The sequence below is a fragment of the Acanthopagrus latus genome, chromosome 8, assembly GCF_904848185.1.
Source record: "Acanthopagrus latus isolate v.2019 chromosome 8, fAcaLat1.1, whole genome shotgun sequence".
In the NCBI taxonomy this organism is placed as follows: Eukaryota; Metazoa; Chordata; class Actinopteri; order Spariformes; family Sparidae; genus Acanthopagrus; species Acanthopagrus latus.
Window position 1 is genome coordinate 30,867,355 of NC_051046.1, and position 20,929 is coordinate 30,888,283.

A 20,929-nucleotide genomic window follows, 5' to 3' on the forward strand; every position below is an offset into this window, starting at 1 on the left:
ATGTGGTGGTGCAGCTCATATCAATGCTTTGCTATAAAGCATCAAGTCCTTATAAATTCAACATACACATTTCCCATCTACACCAAATAGCTCACACATGTGGAGGGTGTCGTCCTGAATGGCCCGTTCATCGCTGCTTGCAGCTTTAATTTACTATTGAAATGATTCAGGGTTCCCGCGGGGTCTTAAAAAGTCAGAAATTCCAAACCTTAAATTTAAGGCCTTAAAACATCTTAGAAACGGCCACATTTTCATTTGAGGTCTCTCAGTTTCATTTAGTCAGGTCTAAAAACTGTTTTACCCTTGTTCATCCACAGAGACGCTGGCCACAGAACTTTGGTTCGGTGTGTAGTTTCTGGGGGATATTCGTGTTGGAATGTACGTGCAGTGCTGCCATCTTGGCAACTTTCGCCAGATTTAGAGACTTTTCAGACCCTCTTAGGGACTTTATTTCTAAAAAGCGACTAGCGAAACATTTAGCTACTTATTCAGATCATCAGGGGAAAGGCGAGAAATATATTATATTGTAATGCACATGCTGCTCAGAGTGATCGCAGTCCACGGCTCCTCTGCAGCAGCGCAGGGGGCTCACCCGTCCCCTCTCGCACGGCTGCGCAGGCAGCAGTCCAGTGTGTATGGGGGCTGGCTGGGGCAGGAGGAGCGGACACCGCGGCCGCTTACTGTGGATTTGAGACCGGAAAGCTGCCGTTTACTCTGTTTTCATCTGTTAATTCTCTGACTTCTTAGTCTTTCGTGGTTCCACTGGTACTTTACCGGTGTGTGTGTGTGTGTGTGTGTGAGAGAGAGAGAGAGAGAGAGAGAGAGAGAGTGTGTGTGCGTTTTTTAATTAATATGAAATTAGATATATTCTATTTGAAGGCAAGTTTGTTTTAGCCTGTTTATCTGTTAATGACTGAACTCACTGTAATACAATGATTTTTTTCAGAATTTATGTGATTTTTAATTTTTTTTGGTAATGTGTTGTGAAGGTCTTAAATTTTCATTTTTTGTGGTCTGAAAATGTCTTAAAAAGGTCTTAAATTTGACTTACTGAACCCTGCAAGAACCCTTTGATATTATCTAACATATTAAATACATAAATACATTAAATAACAACTAAATTTATGTAATTTGTTCCAACAGCCTTAATGTGCAAGCGTGAGGTGGTAAGCCTTGCTTTTGGAGTATTCCGCACCTTTGCCAGTCTTTGTTCTCACCTGTCCTTTCTCTCTGTTGTTTAAATTGATGTAAAAACAACTTCATTGGAATGTGTTGCTGGCATCAAATTCAGAAGATCCAAGACTGATGATTTGTTTGTATGCAATACAAGATTACATACACAGTGCAATGAAAACTATTCAGACAAGTCTGAACTAGGGCTCTTTTAGACTAAGGATTTTCATAGTCGAATCTGATTTGTCAGATTTTGCTGTAGTCGACTGATCGTCAAAACTTTATTTTTTTAGCTAGCAGCTAGATCTTATTTGCGACTTTGTTCCGTTTGAAACAAAAGAGCTACCGACTGTCCATACGGATCCTGAAAACGCAGTGCATGAAAACACACTTTTTTGAAAACGGTATCAGGGTGGAGAAATCTGAAAACGCAGCCCTCCAGTTTTCATGTGGACGGCGAATAGGCATACTTTCCAAAACGATGACGCCATCGCCCCACCCCTCGACCTCTTGCCTCTGACCTCTGAACCCCACGACGTCTCATAACAGCAACAACAACAACAACAACAACAATTGCGGACTACATGCTTGTGTTCGTGCTGCAGAAGATATTGAGCCTTTCTTGCAACCTACTTCCCTTGAGTTGAGTGTGAGTCGCAGCAGCAGTTCGACCTCATTAACGGTCCACACGAAAGATTCTGGTTTCCTTGCACTAGCCATTTTCATCTTGTTGTGTTCGGTTTCTCCTTGTACTGTCTGTAGTTTACAGCGCGCAAGCTTTCTGCGCATGCTCCATGTCTTCTTCTCCATTTTTGGTGAATGTCAAGCGCCACCTATAGGCCTGGAATATGAACTACAGCATTTCCGGTTGTTCCGTGGATCCGTGTGGATGCAAATATTCTTAAGACGCAGAAAAAAAGATCATTAGCCCGTGTGGATGGGGCCTTAGTAACCATTGTGACCCAATAAATCATCGAATAAATAATCCGTAAATGCTAACGGTCCTGTAGTGTGCTGCTTACCTCTGCTCATTTGGATTGTGCAACTGCAGTGGGTGATTCATTAATACATAGTAAGAAGCTAAGACTACCGCTTAAATGCACACATCATTTTGAACTCTATTAACAGAGAGTAAGCAGATTTTGTATCAAAATAGGCTTTTGTATAATGAAAAAAAGACATTCTATGTAACAATTTATGCTCAGCAGCCGTGGGCACCCCCATATAGTCAGAATGGTACGGTCTTGGTTACATAACAATATTTTCATCTTGTTCATCATTCGACTGTGAGGTTCATAGTCAAATAAGACCTCTCCGAAGCCCTAGTCTGAACTATTCATAGTTCAGGAGTCTCACAGTCTCTACTCTGTAGTCTGGTGGTTTGTCAGCAGATACTTCTGTATGTGTTGTCAGATGGCAGCAGGGTGAGCAGACTGTGGCTTGGTGGGTGTTTGTCTTTTAGTATCTTTTGGCTTTATGCATACATCTGACTTTACCGATGTCACTGATGTTCTGTAGATGGTACCAGTGATTTTCTGGTGGTTTTAATCACCTGCTGTGGAGCCTGCCTGTCCTGGGCTGTGATGAGCCATGCCAGTTTGCAATGTTTCCAGTCAAGATGCTTTCTGTTGCACTACTGTAAAAGTTGGCAATAGAACATAAAGTAGATAGTGAGTGTGCATTAAAACTGAAGGATAAAGTTGATCAGTTTGAACATTAATCATCTTGTCTTCTTACGTGTAGAGTGGTGTAGAGGTGAACTGTGACATTTTGTTCAGCAAGATAATCTTCACACATGACCACCACTGTTGTGATGAAGTGCAAATGAAATCTCTAGAAGGACTACATTACGGTCACATGACTTAAGTGACAACTTCCGTAGTCTCATTTAAGCACGTGTTGGCATCTGCTGTTTTTAAGACACATATTTATTGAACGTGGGCCATTTAATAACATGTTTTATGTTCTAGAACAGAACATGTAAATGTCTTAAAGCTGTGGTAACCACAGACCTTATTTCAGGCCTTTCACCGAAAAACTATATTAAAAAAAAACTTGTGGGCTCAGGGAACTGGAAGCAGAGTTAAGTTTTACATAGCTTACAACTTTTTTGGACACATGGATGTAGAGAAGAAAACCAAAAGTCCCTTGCTTGTTTAACATGAGCACTATTGTTCATAGTTGAGATTAGATGAGAGACCAGTGCTTGGCTAAAGTGGCCGCAATAATAAGTCATTGTGGACTGTCATCATAATTTTTTTGTTGTTTGTTTTTAGGGCAGAAGGTGGCCGGCGAAGAGGCTATATGGGGCACCTCACCCGAATAGCCAACTCTATAGTTCATAACTGTGACAAAGGCCCTAATGGACCGCAAATACAACAGCTCATCTCTGGTAAGGTCCAAGTTGTAAAGTTGTTCTGTTGGTAGCAGTATATGGGAGGAAATCTATCCATGGCATTCTTTAGCTATGTACGCAGCCTACTTTTTTTTTTGTAATTACTAGTGGCATCTAATTCTGCTTTTCCACTTAAATTAGCAGGTCTACAAAGGTATTTTAAAAGCAAGTCAGCCCGCTAAAAATAGCCTGTTGAACCCATTCACACGTCAGGCCATCTGTGATTTCTATCTGAAGCGTCATGTTGCATGTCACGATTGTGCCGACAACAGTTGTAACAGAAAAGAAAACAACAATAGACCCATTGAGAAAGAAGCGGCTGTGAAACGGTGGATAAACTCTTTTGAGTTTCATAACCCCCGCAAAATCACTTGTTTCACTGTCATAATTTGAGCCATTCAGTCCAGTAACATTTGGAAAGTCAAATAGAGCTGCACAACTAAATTATTTTATCCCCCTTCAAGTTAAACCAGAAGTTATCCGGTGTTCCAGGTATTTTCATAGTTAGGAAGACAAGCTTTTTTTTAATTTACAAAACACCAATGAGCAGTTTTCATAGGAACGAACGGGGCTCTGCCTCCAACACTGTGTCCAACACTGTGTCCAGAAAACATCATTGTATAGATGCATCCCAAATCCCTTCTTCATTTACACATTAACACTCGATGTAGATAATGCATCATTACTTTGAGCAGTGGAATTTAGTGTGTTCACTCAGTTTTAGATCAAAGATGAGCTGAGGTGAAAAAAACCTAGGTTTACTGCAGAGTCAATTGACCTGCTTAAACATTCCCATAGCACACAAAAGCCAGATCTTAGTTGGTTTAAGTGGGATTTTTGACCAGTAGAAAAGGGCTATAAAATTGAAAATTAGAACCATTCTTTCACATATTTTTGATATTTTTTTGTGTGTGTGTGTGTGTGTGTGTGTGTGTGTGTGTGTGTGTCACACACAGAGCTCCCAGCAGAGGACAGAGAGAAATGGGAAGCCTTTATTTCTTGCCAGCTGGCTGACACAAACAAGAGAAACACGGTCGATCTGGTGAGTAACCACATCAACATTGGCAACAGTGTTTTCCACAGGATTTCATGAGACTATGGTGGGTGGCTATCCAACCCTCCAGGGTCACGCTCTGAAAGCTTTGTACATTTTTGAGTGAAATGCATCAATCTGGTGCTATTTGAAAGGCTAGATCATAAATGACATGAACATAATGCGACATTGTAGAAGAGACATTGTAGAAAAAAATAATAGAATATAACACTGAGTTTGGGCTCTGCTGCCTGGTAATTAGTCAAGTCATCGCAGTACACTATACTTTATAACTTTGGCTATCAACTGTTTGGCAACTAGCTTTGGCTATCAACTTGGCTATCCATTGCTTTCAAGCTTGGATTTGTCCAGGTTTGTAACTATACCTTGACTGAGAGACCACGTAATCATTGTCTTGTTTTTAGATTATGTTTGCCGGCTTAATTATTCATTGTCTGGTTGAGGTTGCTGCAGAAAATTGCATTACGTTACATTGCGTTACATTTTGTGAATCCACTTATGAACGCGTGTACACGTGTGACACAGTTATCTTTTTAAGCTGCAGTTCATAAACACTGTTAACAGTTAGCATTTAGCAAAGGTAAGAAATCAGACACAAAATCACATGGCTGACAAAAAAAACGTAGATCAAAGAATATACTGTCCACCTAGATTAGATAGTTATTAAAACAAAAATGTTTGATGAGGTTTGATGGTAATTTTTTCAGTGAGAATTATTTTCATGGTGGTTTTGTATTCAAGTACATTGAATTTTAGATGAAATGTTGACTGAATCAAAAGTTGTGTGTTGTCTCCCAAGATCAGGGTCAGAGTACAGATCCAACTCACCAGTCCAAGCTTAGTTACTCAAGGACTGTCTGGCACATTTTCAGAAAGATTTTGACAAGAATGCACTTCAGCATATAACAACCAAATATCAACAAGTATTTTTTTTACACCATGTTAGGACAGCTTGCCTGTTGAGTAATTGCTAGAATTTAATGTTAAAGGCCAACCATTTTTGTAATATTTTTTTTTCTCTAGGTAAATACACACCACATCCATTCTTCCAGTGATGATGAGGTGGACTTTAAAGACAGTGGCTTTCACCAGGACTCCTCTCTACAACAAGTAAGAACCATACACATGCACACAAATGCATACATGCACTCAAAACAGGCCCATAGCCAAACAGATTTAACAGATCCTCAACAAATTAGTCTCTATATATCAGTCTTAAATAGAATCTTTGTTGCTTTGCCATGTGAATTTTTGTGAAGTGTGAAACAGCTACTCTGTTACTCTTTCTATGGCCCCCCAAAAATAACTTCATCATGATTATTCATAAATGGCCGATATGTTGTTAGAGCCCAGCTACTTTTTGCCTAAATTATAAAACCTTCCCATGAAGCGTGATTTAGATTTGGTAACTTCGAAGTGTAACAAAATGGAGACATAAGTTTTTTTTTGTGTGATTAAACATATTTACCACTCTTGAATCCTGATGTGTTTTTCTGGAGCCATTCTCATCAGTGTTAAGCTGTAATGGCACACATGCAACGCATATGCTCAGAAGTTGGATTCTTTTTCAAACGTGTTCGGCTTATCAAGTTCAAAGGCTACATGCGCCTGTAAACAGGCCTTCGATCTGCAAACATTTTGTGACTATGAGTCATGCACAGTTACCATCCACACGAACATCTATATACCATGTTTTGAATTGTTTTACTTACTACTGTTATTTAGGAAATGTAACTGTTACTTCAAATTAGTGCTGGGCGGCATGACCAAAAGTGTATATCACGGTATTTTTCAAAATTCCGATGGTTTCACGGTATATGACAGTATTTTTTTTTTCCATGCATAATCATGTGTTCACAGCATTTTCTACTGGTTGAGAGAGGAATTACTAACCCCTTTTAGATTGAAAAAGTGGCACATTTGCTGCAAGGTAAAGGTATAATGGAGGTGTAATTTTCCTCTCTCAACCAGTTTCTTATTCCTTCTTCCCAAAAAGCACCACTGAGGTCGACGTAAACATGTGACATGACATGAGGCACGAAGTTGGGCGTGAACAGTGACATACAACATGCATCGGAAGAAATGTGGCAACACTTCATAGATTTATTTAATTATAGACCCGTGGTCCATATTCTCACCTTCTCAGTCAAAACACACGCCGTTGTTAAACCCCCGATATTCAAGGAAGCGAAGCATGTTAGCTGCCTCAAGCAACAGACAGCTAACAGGAAGCATGTCGAATTTGTCTTCAAAATAAGAGCTTTACCTTGTACCCCATTGGAGTTTAGAACAGGGTTCCAAGCGGGGGGCTTTTAATTTGAAAGTAGCGAGCACTCGCAGCTAACAAGCAGACAGCTACAGAGACCGAGGAGAGCTAGCACCTCCCGGATCTCAGCAGCTTTCCAGTTGCTTATCTTGACATCCGCGGATGATGAAGTGATGAACTGCAATGTCTATCCTATCAATCTTCAACGTAACATAACACCAGGGAACTACTGTTTTCCCCCGCTACGCCTTGCCGTCACATCATGCCTGTTTAGAAGCGCAACATTGAAAAGGGTCCGGTCTGAAATGGTGTCCCACGGCGCAGCGTTCTGAACGTTGTGTAATCAAATACAGCGGTATCATAACGAAAATATACACTGGTATTCGATATGAACTGGTATACCGCCCAGCACTACTTCAAATGGATTTGAATTTACAGATGTGTTACTAATTAATGTTAAAGCACATTGGCATCTGATTGTAAAGTGCATGTTTGTGGTAGCTATTAACCTATCTAGCCTACATGTTATACAATTTAGTATATGCATTTGCTATTTTCTGTACTGCAAGTAATGACCAGCTTTGTGTAGAGCCAAGACTATATCATTATCGTTGGTCCTGGGTTTTGCCAGGCCTTTTCTGATTATCAGATGCAACAAATGACGTCCAATTTTATTGAGCAGTTCGGCTTCAATGATGAAGAGTTTGCTGATCAGGACGATGTTGTGGAGTGAGTACTCATCCTGCATGATTGGACTTGGTGTTTTTATTACTATGTACACTGAAGGGATAGGGCACTGAACATTATAAAGCTGGTAGTATTTACTATTCCAAGCTTTCTTGTTGACTAAAAAAATCTAAATGGCAATTAATGTCATACAACTTAATTTTGATCAATCTCACAATCATATGATTGGATGCCTTATGTTTATAATTTTTTCTACAGAAATAAATCTGTTGCAGTAACAACTTTTGCACAGGCATTAAAACCAATGACAATATTTTACATTTTATTTTGACGGTTAAAATAAATACAAAATATGGCTTAAAGAGAAGAAACCATATCCTGCTTTTGTGTTTAGTGTTCTGTCCCTTTGTACATTTCTGAAGGCGAGTTGATTTTCGGGGTATATTCTTCGGCAAAGGTTGTGGACTGTGGGAGGTAGCTGGTAGTTGATCAATGACAAAATGTCTTCTTCAATTGAAAATTGTTTGTGGGGTGCATTAGAGCTTTTTTCATTTTATGTAAATATTGGATTATCAAACTATCTGAACTGAGAAATGTCTTGTGTACCAATGACAATTGGGCTATGAGAAATGGGCAATACACCAATACAAATGTTCAAAATACAAAAACATTTCCCAACTTCCTAATTAACTACTGGTTTTCCATGACACTGTTTGATGCCAATTTCTTTAAAGGAAATGTATGGATGAAAATCTCCATGACAAAAACTTGACCAAATTTCTTTTGCAAAATAACTGTGTGAGATTGCAATAATGAATGTATTGAACTGTTGTATTGGTGAACCTGACAATACTCCCATTGTAGTTAAAGCGAAAATCTCACCAAAATGCAACCTAGGCTTTTTTTGTGAATCTATATTAGTCAAACCTTAATGTAAAAGCATAATTACGACGAAAGAGGCACTTTTATTGTTTACCGTATTTTCATTTTCAGGTCAAGCTTCTCAGTGCAAGGGGCACTTTTACGATGGCATCAGTGTCGCTATTTTTAAAACACTAAGAAGGCTCGACACAACATGAAACTTTGCTCGTAGTATCACCAACAACTATCTACGCGATAAATAGCAACTTTGATGTAAAAGTGCCCCTTCCACTGCGAAACTGAGCTTGACCTGAAAACGAAAATACTGTAAATCTTAAAAGTGCCTCTTCAGTTGTAATTATGCTTTTACACAAAGGTTTGACTCGTATACATTCACAAAAAAAGCTTAGGTTGCATTTTGGCGAGAGTTTCACTTTAAAGGTCCCATATTATGAAAAACAGGTTATCTCTGGTCTCTCTCTCTCTCTCTCTCTCTCTCTCTCTCTCTCTCTCTCTCTCTCTCTATATATATATATATATATTATATGTGTATATATATGTATATATATATGTATATATATATGTATGTGTATATATATGTATGTGTATATATATGTATATATATATATATGTATATATACACTATATTACCAAAAGTATTCGCTCACCCATTCACATGATCAGAATCAGGTGTTCTAATCACTTGGCCTGGCCCCAGGTGTATAAATTCAAGCACTCAGGCATGCAGACTGTGAAACAAGACATTTGTGAAAGAATGGGCCGCTCTCAGGAGCTCAGTGAATTCCAGCGTGGAACTGTCATAGGATGCCACTTGTGCAACAAATCCAGTCGTGAAATTTCCTCGCTCCTAAATATTCCACAGTCAACTGTCAGCTCTATTATAACAAAATGGAAGCGTTTGGGAACAACAGCAACTCAGCCACGAAGTGGTAGGCCACGTAAAGTGACGGAGAGGGGTCAGCGGATGCTGAAGCGCATAGTGCAAAGAGGTCGCCGACTTTCTGCACAGTCAATTGCTAGAGAGCTACAAACTTCATGTGACCTTCAGATTAGCCCAAGTACAGTACGCAGAGAGCTTCATGGAATGGGTTTCCATGGCCGAGCAGCTGCAGCCAAGCCACACATCACCAAGTGCAATGCAAGGCGTCGGATGCAATGGTGTAAAGCACGCCGTCACTGGCCTCTAGAGCAGTGGAGACGCGTTCTCTGGAGTGATGAATCACGCTTTTCCATCTGGCAATCTGATGGACGAGTCTGGGTTTGGAGGTTGCCAGGAGAACGGTACATTTCAGATTGCATTGTGCCAACTGTGAAATTTGGTGGAGGAGGAATTATGGTATGGGGTTGTTTTTCAGGAGCTGGGCTTGGCCCCTTAGTTCCAGTGAAAGGAACATTGAATGCTTCAGGATACCAAAACATTTTGGACAATTCCATGCTCCCAACCTTGTGGGAACAGTTTGGAGCGGGCCCCTTCCTCTTCCAACATGACTGTGCACCAGTGCACAAAGCAAGGTCCATAAAGACGTGGATGACAGAGTCTGGTGTGGATGAACTTGACTGGCCTGCACAGAGTCCTGACCTGAACCCGATAGAACACCTTTGGGATGAATTAGAGCGGAGACTGAGAGCCAGGCCTTCTCGACCAACATCAGTGTGTGACCTCACCAATGCGCTTTTGGAAGAATGGTCAAAAATTCCTATAAACACTCTCCTCAACCTTGTGGACAGTCTTCCCAGAAGAGTTGAAGCTGTAATAGCTGCAAAAGGTGGACCGACATCATATTGAATTCTATGAGTTAGGAATGGGATGGCACTTCAGTTCATAGAATGAGTAAAGGCAGGTGAGCGAATACTTTTGGTAATATAGTGTATGTGTATGTATATATATGTATATGTATATATATATGTATATATATGTATATATATATATATGTGTATATATATATGTATATGTATATATATATGTGTATATATATATATGTATATGTATATGTATATATATAGGAGATATCCAAGAGGAGGGCGTTCATCCCTGAGGTTAAGTTTTGTGTGTCCAGCAGTGAGACAGCCATATTTCGCAACTTTGTTGCTCAGAGCTAGACACTCATATAGCTCTGTTGTTGGTTGTAAAAATCAACATAAGTGCCTATATTCTGTCCCAGCTACATAACAACCGATGAGACAGTGGTTGCGTTTCATTTTTAACAACAACTTGGTTGTCACAGTAAGAAGTCTGGAAACGTGCAGACTGGAGACAGAGATGATGCGAACAGTGTCCAAGAGTTGGGAGACTGAGTTGGAGACAAACACAGCTTTCACTAGCTGTTAGACATTAGCTATATGGTAGTAACTGCAACAACATATAAGAACAAACTAACATTATACAGACACACTAACCATTCTGAAACGTCCTGCTGCAGCCGCAGAGTTTGTACTTCTTCAGGAGCCTCTCCTTCTGGGTCTGATTCCTGGTCAAACTGGTATGGTTGAACCAAAAATCTCAGCGAGCCATAGCGATACATATATAATCCACCATAAACATTAGCGCATGTTAGTGCTAATGCAAGGGGCTTCCCCTCCCTGGGAGTGATGTAGCAGGCAGGGCTCTCCAAGTAGGCGTTGACAGACGGAGCTCATTAGCATTTAAAGGTGCAGGCACAGAAACAGACTGTTTTGAATAGAGCTCTGTAGAGGGACTTTTAGACAGCTGGAATTCAGGACCACGCATGACTTTGGGGCAGTGCATATCGAATACAGAGTTGTTGGACCTCTGACAGCTGTGTGAAATTGCTGAAAAACAGTATAACATGGGACCTTTAAGACTAAGATCTTGGGGTGTCACAGTTCTCCAAATCCTTGATTTTATTCAATTTCTGATGTTAAGGTCATGATTTGATTATTTATTATTATTATTATTATTATTTATTATTATTTATTTTTTTCCTTTGGCACACATTTTTATTTGAAAAGGTGGTATACGTGGTATATATATGGTGTAATTAGTGATATAATTTCAATTATTAAGACACCAACACCCCAAAAATGTTAAGTCTTAAAATAGTTGTAGAATAAATTATGAAATAAGTAAGAGTGACTTGTATAAACATTCACTCCTCTGTACAGGTGTCATGAAAGGATATTAAGTATAGAGACCAAAATCATATTTATTTTTGCTGCAAAGCTAGCATTTTAACATGGGCTTTTTTGGGGATTGACTCGCTTTTGGAGCCAGCCTCAAGTAGCCATTCAAGGAACTGCATGTCCAATGTATATGTGTATATGGCTTCAAAATTAATTGTCAGAGGTTGACGCTTGAGAAGAATACATAAGTTAACACAAATTAATAATTTTGAAAATCCCTGCTTATTAAGCAATAATGAAAATGGTGCCCTATGCTATACACAGATTTAGGATTGGGGAGGGAGGCATATTTTTGACCTTTTGAAAGAGCAAGGCTTGCAGTTTCCCTCTGATTCCAATTTCTGTGCTAAGCTATACAAAGCTTTGAGTTGATATTTATCTTATCTGAGCTTGTGTAAGATGGCAAACGTTGGACTTTTCCTCAGGTTTTTGGTAACCTGTTAGAAAGTTGGGTCCAGGATAATATTTTTGAAATGTCAATTCAGTGCTTCAATCAAAGTGCCCATTTTTGATTCCTTGTAAAATTTTGCCATTTCCTCTCTCTGGATTTACATATGCTTCTTTGTATTTCATTAACCAGTTTACAGCACAAATAATGCTTGTTAAGAACAACTGTGTCAAAACTGTGTTTTAGATCTTTAAATTACTGAAACTGGCATGGGGAGAGATTAAGTTTTAGATTTTACTGCAGTGTTGAACATATATTGTTACAGGGCTAGAGTTGTCTGCCTGTGTGTTACCATATATGTGGATACCTAACGACCCTAACTAAACTAAACTTTGTTCTCTTTAACATTGCAGTATTCCCTTTGATAGAATATCAGACATCAATTTTTCACTGAATACAAATGAAAGTGTAAGTACTTTGATTAACCTTTGATTCATACAAGAAAGTCAAATTCTGACGAAAGAAATGAAAATGTGTTATTTTATTGATATGGCAGGTGTTTGGATTTACTGATTTCACTGTTAACATACATTCAGAAGCCAATGCCACAATCATTAGTTGAATTCATTGTGATAAAATAAATCCACAAACTTGGAGCAAAGTACGAATGTCAAATCCACTAAAATCATTTTCATATCTGTATCCATAACCACAGATATAAATATTTTGATATAGATACCCACACACACAAATGCATACATACATAAATACATATTCACTGCTGAGTGGCATTTTTTCTTCAGTATCTAACCTTAGTACACTTGTATGTGTATGTACTGTTCATATATATATGAATATTTAATAAAAATGAAGTAAACTTTTAAGTATGTGGCCCATGTGTATGCGTTTCCCCAGGCGAATATAGCGTTGTTTGAGGCACGTTGTAAGGAGAAAATCCAGCAGTTTGAAGATGCTGGTTCAGATGAGGAGGATATCTGGGATGAAAAAGATGTCACCTTTGCACCGGAGGCACAGAGACGCCCCAGGTCAGCTAAGCATGCACACTTATTCATTTACTTATTTATGTTAGGCTGGCATTTAAGTTTAGGCTTTTATGTGCTGATTTTTTTTTTTCATATAAGATACATTTTCATGATGGATGAAATAGAGAGATAATTAAGAATTTTCAATATTCATTATTATTCCGTTACTGAGTTTGTCTTTTATTTATGTTTGAATGTGTGTCAATGTTTCCCACACAATGACCATGTGACTGTTGTAGTTGGTAGCCAGATTAATGGAGTGGCCATTAATATACTTGGGCAGCTTACTTAAAGTGTACGTGTGCAAAACACTGCGCCTCGTCAACATTTTGTGAAACTAAAATAATAACCTGAACATTTCCTTTGTTCATTCTTGAACAAAAAACCTTTCAACTTGATAATCGATGAGCACAAGCAGACCCTGAAGGATTCTGTACTGCCAACAACACTGTATTGTCTGCACTGTCTCTCTATAGCCCCATATTTATTGTATTTGATCTTGGCATTCTTCTTTCAGGAGCTCGGGCAGCACAGACAGTGAAGAAAGCACAGACTCAGAAGAGGAGGATGTGAAGAGAGATCCATTTGAGGCTTCAAACCCCAGCACAGATGACAGGATGGAAGTTGACACAGGTTGGTGTCCCTCAGGAATACTACTTTGTTTGAGATTCAGATTAGAATAACATTCAGCAGAGTAATGATTATCCACAGTTTAGTTAATTAGAAATGTGGGTTCAGTTGTAAGAACTAGGCCTGCATGATATGAGGAAAATCTGCGATGTGCAATAACATTGTTCAATATTGCGATGACGATATAACTTGCGATAAATAAACAAATATTGAAGCTTGCATAACATTAACTATACAGTTAATGATTGGCTAACATTAGTTCTGAATTGTTCGTGTAGGTCTTTATGGTTGTATTGCAGGTGATACTTGTTTGTAACATGTTGTCTGTCCTGAATCCAAAATAAGTTCATATAGCAGCTCTGTCACTAATTGTGGGGAATGCATATGCACACACACACACACAATGCATATGGCTCCGTGGTGTCGCTAGCTGCAATCAGCACACACACGTGCATGTGCACACCCACACACACACACACACGCCCGACACGGCTCTCTGACCTGTTCATCCCGTAATTCATTCATTCGCTTAACTGTTTAGTAGCGTGACTAAGGGTGCACACTTGTTCGTCCTACTATTTCATGGATACATACATATTCACACAATCAGCACACACTCAGTGCTGTTTCTTTTCACCACAAGGTCTTTGTCGACCACATTTTCATCCTTCTCTCTCCTCCCTCAGCAATCATAACCTGGCAATCACCACCAAACTGATGCCGATTAATTTTATCAGGGAAGCTAACGGCTAGCTAGGGCTCCATCTGATAGGCTAAATGTTGGCATGCTCAATGTGCATGCATGTCGCATGTAAACAAAATTATTGTCCTTTTTTTTTTAAATCTGTATTTTAACCTCATCATGACTGTGGCTCCTGCTGTTATTGTTATTATCACTATAATGTCTTATTTATGATATGCTGATCATGTTCAGGTTTTGGGGTGGCGGGGGGTCATTTCTTTTTGAAGAACTATGATTAGGTGGATGACTGACACCCTTTATCCATATTATATGATTTATTTTTCGTATATGTTCCTTGATGCAGTGCTGATAATGAGGTTTATGGAATTATGTTCATGAAATTTTATTTCCATATAGTGTCAGCAGCCAGAGAAATGCGTATTTTTTTTTGTTTTGTTTTTTGATAAATATTTAAAATGTTTCAATACCTTATTTTTTCTGACTAATTAAAGGGCCAGTGTGGACAGCCAACTTTGATGACATTCCCATGGACACAGGTACATCCACAGCTCCAGCCTCCAGCACCAATCCTGCTGCCTCCTCTCCCTTGTCCTCCTCCTCCTCTACTGCAGAAGTCCTCCCTGAGGCAGGATGGAGCTCATCTCCGGCTGCCAACTCAAACTCTGAAACCGGCTGGGCTGATTTCTCCAATTTCACCCCTGTTAGGTAAGACATCCTGACAAACTCTGGTACTGTTTCTGTTGTGTGCCTACAGTGCTGCACATGCAGAAGACCATTGCTTGCATTTAACTACTGTCATTGTCCTTGCACCTGAAACATTGCTTCACAAAAATAATCGCTGTATTTCAGCCCCAAAGACCCTCTGAGGTGCAATTCTCCTGTTGCTATGGAAACCAGCATAGAGACAATGGACCCTCTTGGGGTCAACGCACCCATGCAGCCTGAAGGTGAGATGTGTGCATATTAAGGGTGTATAAATATACTGATATGAATCGAAAATATTTTTTTATTTGATATAAATGTACTATGTATCAATCGATGGTACAGTTTCAAAGTTGATACACTTAAACTTAGCTTTAAGGTAAATTCTGCTTAGCATTTCATAATTTCGTTTAAGGTTAAAGATCAGAGCGAGACTCCTGCGTTAATCTCATGAGTTACGTTTAGCGCTTTTCTTCTGTTGCTATTGGATCCATGCTGATAGAGCTCACCACAGAGTCTAAAGTATCGAAGACATTTGGATTTTAAAGAAATTGGGCAAACTGGGCAAGAGTCTGGTTGTTCTGAATATCTCTTGAACAGTGATCAAGATAACCTGTAGCGCAATGGTAACACTCTAGAGAGACAGTATTGATAAGAGTGAAACATGCATGGATCCTAAGCTGAATGTGGACACACTTTTATATGAAATTCAACACTTGCTATTGTGTATGATTTCACTTTGATTGTTTAACAGTAGCAGCATCTAAAGGCCCTTTGTCTACAGATTGCTCAATACCACCCAACAGAGGCTTTTTATTTTGAATATTATACTGAACAAAACAGCAGGATAATGCCACCCAAGTGTGAGTTATGAATATCATGCCAGTGTTGTGCATGCATATGTCCTGTTTCCATCTTTTGTAATATTTTAGATCCGTGTCAAGCAGTGCTTTCTAACAATGGCATTCGATGGCAGTAACAGTATCATTTACTGTTCCTGTAAAGTGTTGATCATTCATGTCCTTAAACTGTGAGACAACCTTCTTGTCTCCTCAGTTTGCAGACATTTTTGGTTGTTGTTTTTTTAATTAGCAGCCATCTGTAAATTACCCGATGGTGGATTGCACGCACAACACTTTATCAACACATCACACCTCTGACCCATTCTGCAGGCTCACCAGATCTTTCCACATAGTGATTTGGCCCTATTTGCATCTCCACTGCAGGAGGGGAAACAACAATTACCCCCTCTTGCCTCCATTCCATCTTCTTACCTCTTATGCAGAATGGCAACGGTGAAACATTCCAGCCTTGTCATTTTGACTTATTTAAGCCCCTTTTATTCCACACATTTCCTGGGAGTATCATGGTTACGTGTTAAGTGAGACAGTTTTAAGGATCTTGAATTTGGTCAGATCTGATGCTACTTTCTTAACCCCCCCCCAGACTGCGATGGCTGGTTGGGCAGCGCTTCTCCCTCGTCCACCTCTACTAAGAATTGTGCAAGATCTAAACTGGAGGAGGAATCAGCCTGTTGTGAGCAGCGAAGCATCACGGAGACAGTCATCAATGGCTCCATGAAAGAAACTGTCAGCCTCACTGTCGACGCCAAGACTGAGACCGCCGTTTTCAAGAGGTTCGCCACACCCTCACAAAAAGCATAGCCCTCAAGCTCTAAATGACTGAATTTCATTATTAGCAATTTCATTGCTAAAGTTGTGGTATTCATGCAAGGTTTGGCTCCTCGCATTCTGTGGCTGGAACAGCAACTGCAGTTACATTTAGCAGCAGTTAGAAATTACTTTATAAAACAAGCTACGGTTCTCTGCGTCAGAAAACCCTCTTAGTACTGTTACTGGCCTCCAGATCGGGAAATGTCAATTGAAAGTCTACTGGTAGCTGCAGTTGGCAGTTACTAGCCCCATTCACACTAGCTTTTGGGTACTGCTTTAGTAGCCAATTCCCTGCCTCCGTCTCAGTGTGAATTTCGGAGGCGGCAAGGGGTGAAATTTCCTAACCCTAACCGGCCTTGATACGCCTCTGGAGGTAGTATTATTGGTGAACCGAAACACTGTGAACGGATAAGCTGGCTTCGTGTATCGAGGGTACGTAGAACGGACAGTCAGTTAACTACGGGTCCTTTACTCAACTTAATACAGAGAAATGTCCCACAAAGCAATGTTACATGACCAAACAAAAGTACCATAGTAACTGTAACTGTCTTTGGAAACTTATGAGGAAAAAATCAAGGTAGACATACGTGTATAAGCTTCTGTCCCCCTGCCTGTCCTACCGACTCTTCATCACATTTCTGCCCAAAAAAACAGTGTCTGTCACTGGCAAAAAACTTTAACTCGCCGAGTGTTTGTATTGAAAATAAATCACTGCGACGGTCAGCCTCCACACCAAGACTTAAGTGAATTTTCCCCCAGAAAACGGTGTCCATCCCGCGAGTGAGGGAGTCAGTTTGACAGGGAAGACACCAGGGAACACCTTAAATGTCATTATCATGACGTGTACCGTCACACCTCTTTAGGAGCCGCCGACTTTCTTTGTGAATTCACAGCGGTTCATCTTTAAGGTGGAGATGAACAGCAGCTGCGGCTTTTATGCGTCTTCTCCTGTGTGAGAGGGGCTCCTGTAGCAACAAGCCAAGTTTGTGCTCAGAGTTGAGGCAAAGTAGCTGGAGAAGAAAATAGTGTTTTTCATTAAATATGAGTTATAAAGTTATGAACAGTTATTAAAGTCATGTTTGTGTACAATGCTCTATGAGGTCATCAACATCATTTAATGTTTTTCAGGAAATTACAAAAATATCATTAAGAGTGCCTGAAACATAGAGCTGTATGAAACTGGAAAAACAATTAACAGTTATAAAAAATAAGTAAAATACCACCATCAAACCATATACCAAGAATAAAGCAAGTAGCACTGAAATGTCTCTATGAACAAGCATTACAACAACAAACAGACCATAACCCAGTTAGATATTGATGGAGGTGTGAGTGTGTGCTGTTTTGTTTTCCCTACAACCCCAAAACAGTTCAGTTCTAATCCAGTTCTCAATCATAAAAAGCAAGAGACAATAAAGATTCCACTTCAGGTTTTACCATGGATGCCAAAAAAACAGCTCTGGGTTACTCCTGAACACACAGCCATACTTTAAGTGATCCTGTTGTCACAGGGACGCAGTACCAGCACTTCTTCATTTACCTCTTGGCTTGGGGCACTATGACCTTTTCACACTTCTCACAAACTTCTTACTATAATGATGTGTCATTATTGATTCATGCATGGATTAAAGTTCTCCGTCGCTATGACAGATTTCCATCATTCAAACTTCACAGAGACGACTTATAAGATCAGTGTAGATCAGGAGGAGAGCAAGTGTTGGCTGATTTTTATTGAAGATTGTCACACTCTACAGCCAATGGTATCGTTGACAGTGTGTGCGCACCTGACTAATGACGGTGTAGTGACCCACACAGGGCGGGATCTAAACATGGAGCGGCACTAAATTTTAGCTGCTTAGCTAGCAAGGACGCATCACGCTGCTACGTTATCAATTAGTTTTTGAGTTTAGTCAACACGTGAGAATTAGTCTGACATGGAGAGTCTCCTGTTGTGTGCTGCATGTGTGAAATAACTATAGTCTGGACTTTGTCTGGAGTGTATCTGTGTAAGCGGCTTCATTCAGGATCTCTCCCTCCCCTCTGGCACAGTGAGTTACCATGGTTACAGGAACGCCCTGAAACTTTATGATGATCAATGAGAAGTTTGTGGTTAGTTTGACTGTACAAAATCATGAATGTAGCCAGATGGTAGCTCAATGCTGAAATCTTGTATTATAACATATAGAACAAATGTAAAGCCTCAGAGCTTCTTTGATTATTAACAGTAGTAACAGTTAGTGATGACAGAAAGGTGATAACTCGCCATGAGACTGACAAGGATGCAAAAGTTGCTGTATGTATGATGTATTTTTCTGTTAAACAATAAGCGGCTCACTTTAAACAATATTATTATTATTATTAACAATAATAATTAATGATAATGATGGTAAGGAGAAGAAGTAGAAAAATAGTGTACTGAAAAGTTCTGTAGATGGTTGATTCTTTGAAAGAGTAAAACTTGAGAGAAGCTTGGCAAAAAAAAAGGCACAGTTTGATTTCATAGATTGAAAAAACATTTTAAGTGTGAATAGAACAGCTGTTCAGATCATGCTCCTGTAAAACACTGTTGGTCAAATATTTACACTTGACGTCTGCATTAGAGAACATGGTGTGAGGTGAGGCTGTAAATCTTATATATTTTTTAGCACGTGTCAAGTAACATGCCCTGTAGCATGTTTCACAAATTACAAATTAGGAACATGACTTGGCTACAGCTCGAAAAAAAAAAGATTTTTTTTTGCTTTAATCCATGTACATGTTATATAGGAAATCCATTGTTACAAAGACCTTTAAAAGACTTCTTCAGTTTGCACCCACAGACCTGTCACAAACCAGTGCTCACACCTTAATATGCTGGACAGTAGGAAAGGGTTATTGGCAAGGTGATGTTGCAGGTGTGATTGGAAAAGTTTCTGTGAGCATTGCTTATTCCACCACAAAAACTTGTCACAATTGAAATCCTTATTAGCTAACTTGAATTAAAGCTGACTGTAGCTCCCATTGTACCCAAGCCGATCTACAGACTTTTCACAGCCACTTCTCAGCTCTATAAAGAATGGTTTCATATGTGCCTATCCTAAATCCGCAGGCTTGAAGTTGGTTGTCCTGTCCCTTTGTTCCCTTGTTGATGCTGCATTATATTGTCCGTCTGTCTGAGTAAATAACAACTGTCTGATGAATTGAGCAACACTTACAACCAAAGCTTCCCCTCCTCTCTCTCTTGCTGTGCGTTGTGGGTGTGGTCTTCTTCAGAGTGTTGAAATCTTATCGGTATGTACAGCCAATCAGAGATCAGCCTGCAGCCGCGATGTAGTCTTGTTGTCACGTCAACCACCAACTTTTCTTTCCCAATTTTGATCTTCTTTGGTTTCAGCTCCTTGTTTGTTTATATCATTATCTCCATTCTGCATGTGTTTCTACCAAAGGTGTTGTCTAAATGCATTTTTTTTCTTTGGTTTATTCAAATTTCAACTGGCATTTGAATTAACAGGAAACTGATTTTAGATCAAATTATTATTATTTTGTTTATTTACTCAGTTTACTAAGTATAATGTCCTTTTACTTGCTGATGGCATACAGCTAGTGTGTGGAGATCTCAACTCTTTTGACAGGCTTTATAACTATTTTTATTGATATATTTTCATACAAATGGTGCAGTACTTGACATGATATGTGCGTGGATAGTAGAAGCAAAGTTGATTTGAATCATGGGTTTACACATTAGATAACCCAGTGTGGCAGTTGTCATCTAATTCAGACTAAACACTAAATTTAAACGATAATGGTACATTAGGTGTTGTAGTCATAAGTTTATTATAAATAATGACAAAACATTTATCTTTTTTCTATGTCACTTATGATAATGACTCACTCTTGTGTATTAAAAATTAAATCATCATAGGAAGAACACAGGAAAATGGTATTTCATTTAAACTTTTGTATTGCAATGAGACATGAATTTCTCATAGGAGACACATGTTGTAAGAATATGGAGTTAAATGTGTGTCTTTATTACATGCGATAAAATAAATGATCTGAGAGAAAAAAAAATGTTTGAGAGAAAAAGTTATCACACCAATGTGAAAAATGCATTTCTCTCAAAACGTTTTTCTTCTCTCTCTCAAAACCAACGTCTTTGCTCTTGATGCAATTTCTTGCTCTCGTGTCAGGATTTTGCTCTTGCTGTGAAAAT

At 39.3% G+C, this 20,929-nt stretch overlaps 1 protein-coding gene across 5 annotated transcripts in view; it reads left to right on the forward strand.

The window, feature by feature from the left end:
* ppp6r3 (protein phosphatase 6, regulatory subunit 3) overlaps positions 1–20,929 on the forward strand; it is a 72,581-nt gene that overhangs the window by 40,626 nt on the left and 11,026 nt on the right. For 4 of the 5 annotated variants that reach the window (XM_037108326.1, XM_037108327.1, XM_037108329.1 and 1 more), the window contains exons 13-22: positions 3,450–3,565; positions 4,525–4,610; positions 5,646–5,732; positions 7,520–7,617; positions 12,400–12,454; positions 12,902–13,032; positions 13,547–13,662; positions 14,854–15,067; positions 15,212–15,309; positions 16,511–16,700. In XM_037108326.1, the coding sequence (XP_036964221.1) occupies positions 3,450–3,565; positions 4,525–4,610; positions 5,646–5,732; positions 7,520–7,617; positions 12,400–12,454; positions 12,902–13,032; positions 13,547–13,662; positions 14,854–15,067; positions 15,212–15,309; positions 16,511–16,700 (1,191 nt within the window). The remainder of the gene's footprint in view (positions 1–3,449; positions 3,566–4,524; positions 4,611–5,645; positions 5,733–7,519; positions 7,618–12,399; positions 12,455–12,901; positions 13,033–13,546; positions 13,663–14,853; positions 15,068–15,211; positions 15,310–16,510; positions 16,701–20,929) is intronic. The other variant, XM_037108328.1, reaches the window with a different exon arrangement.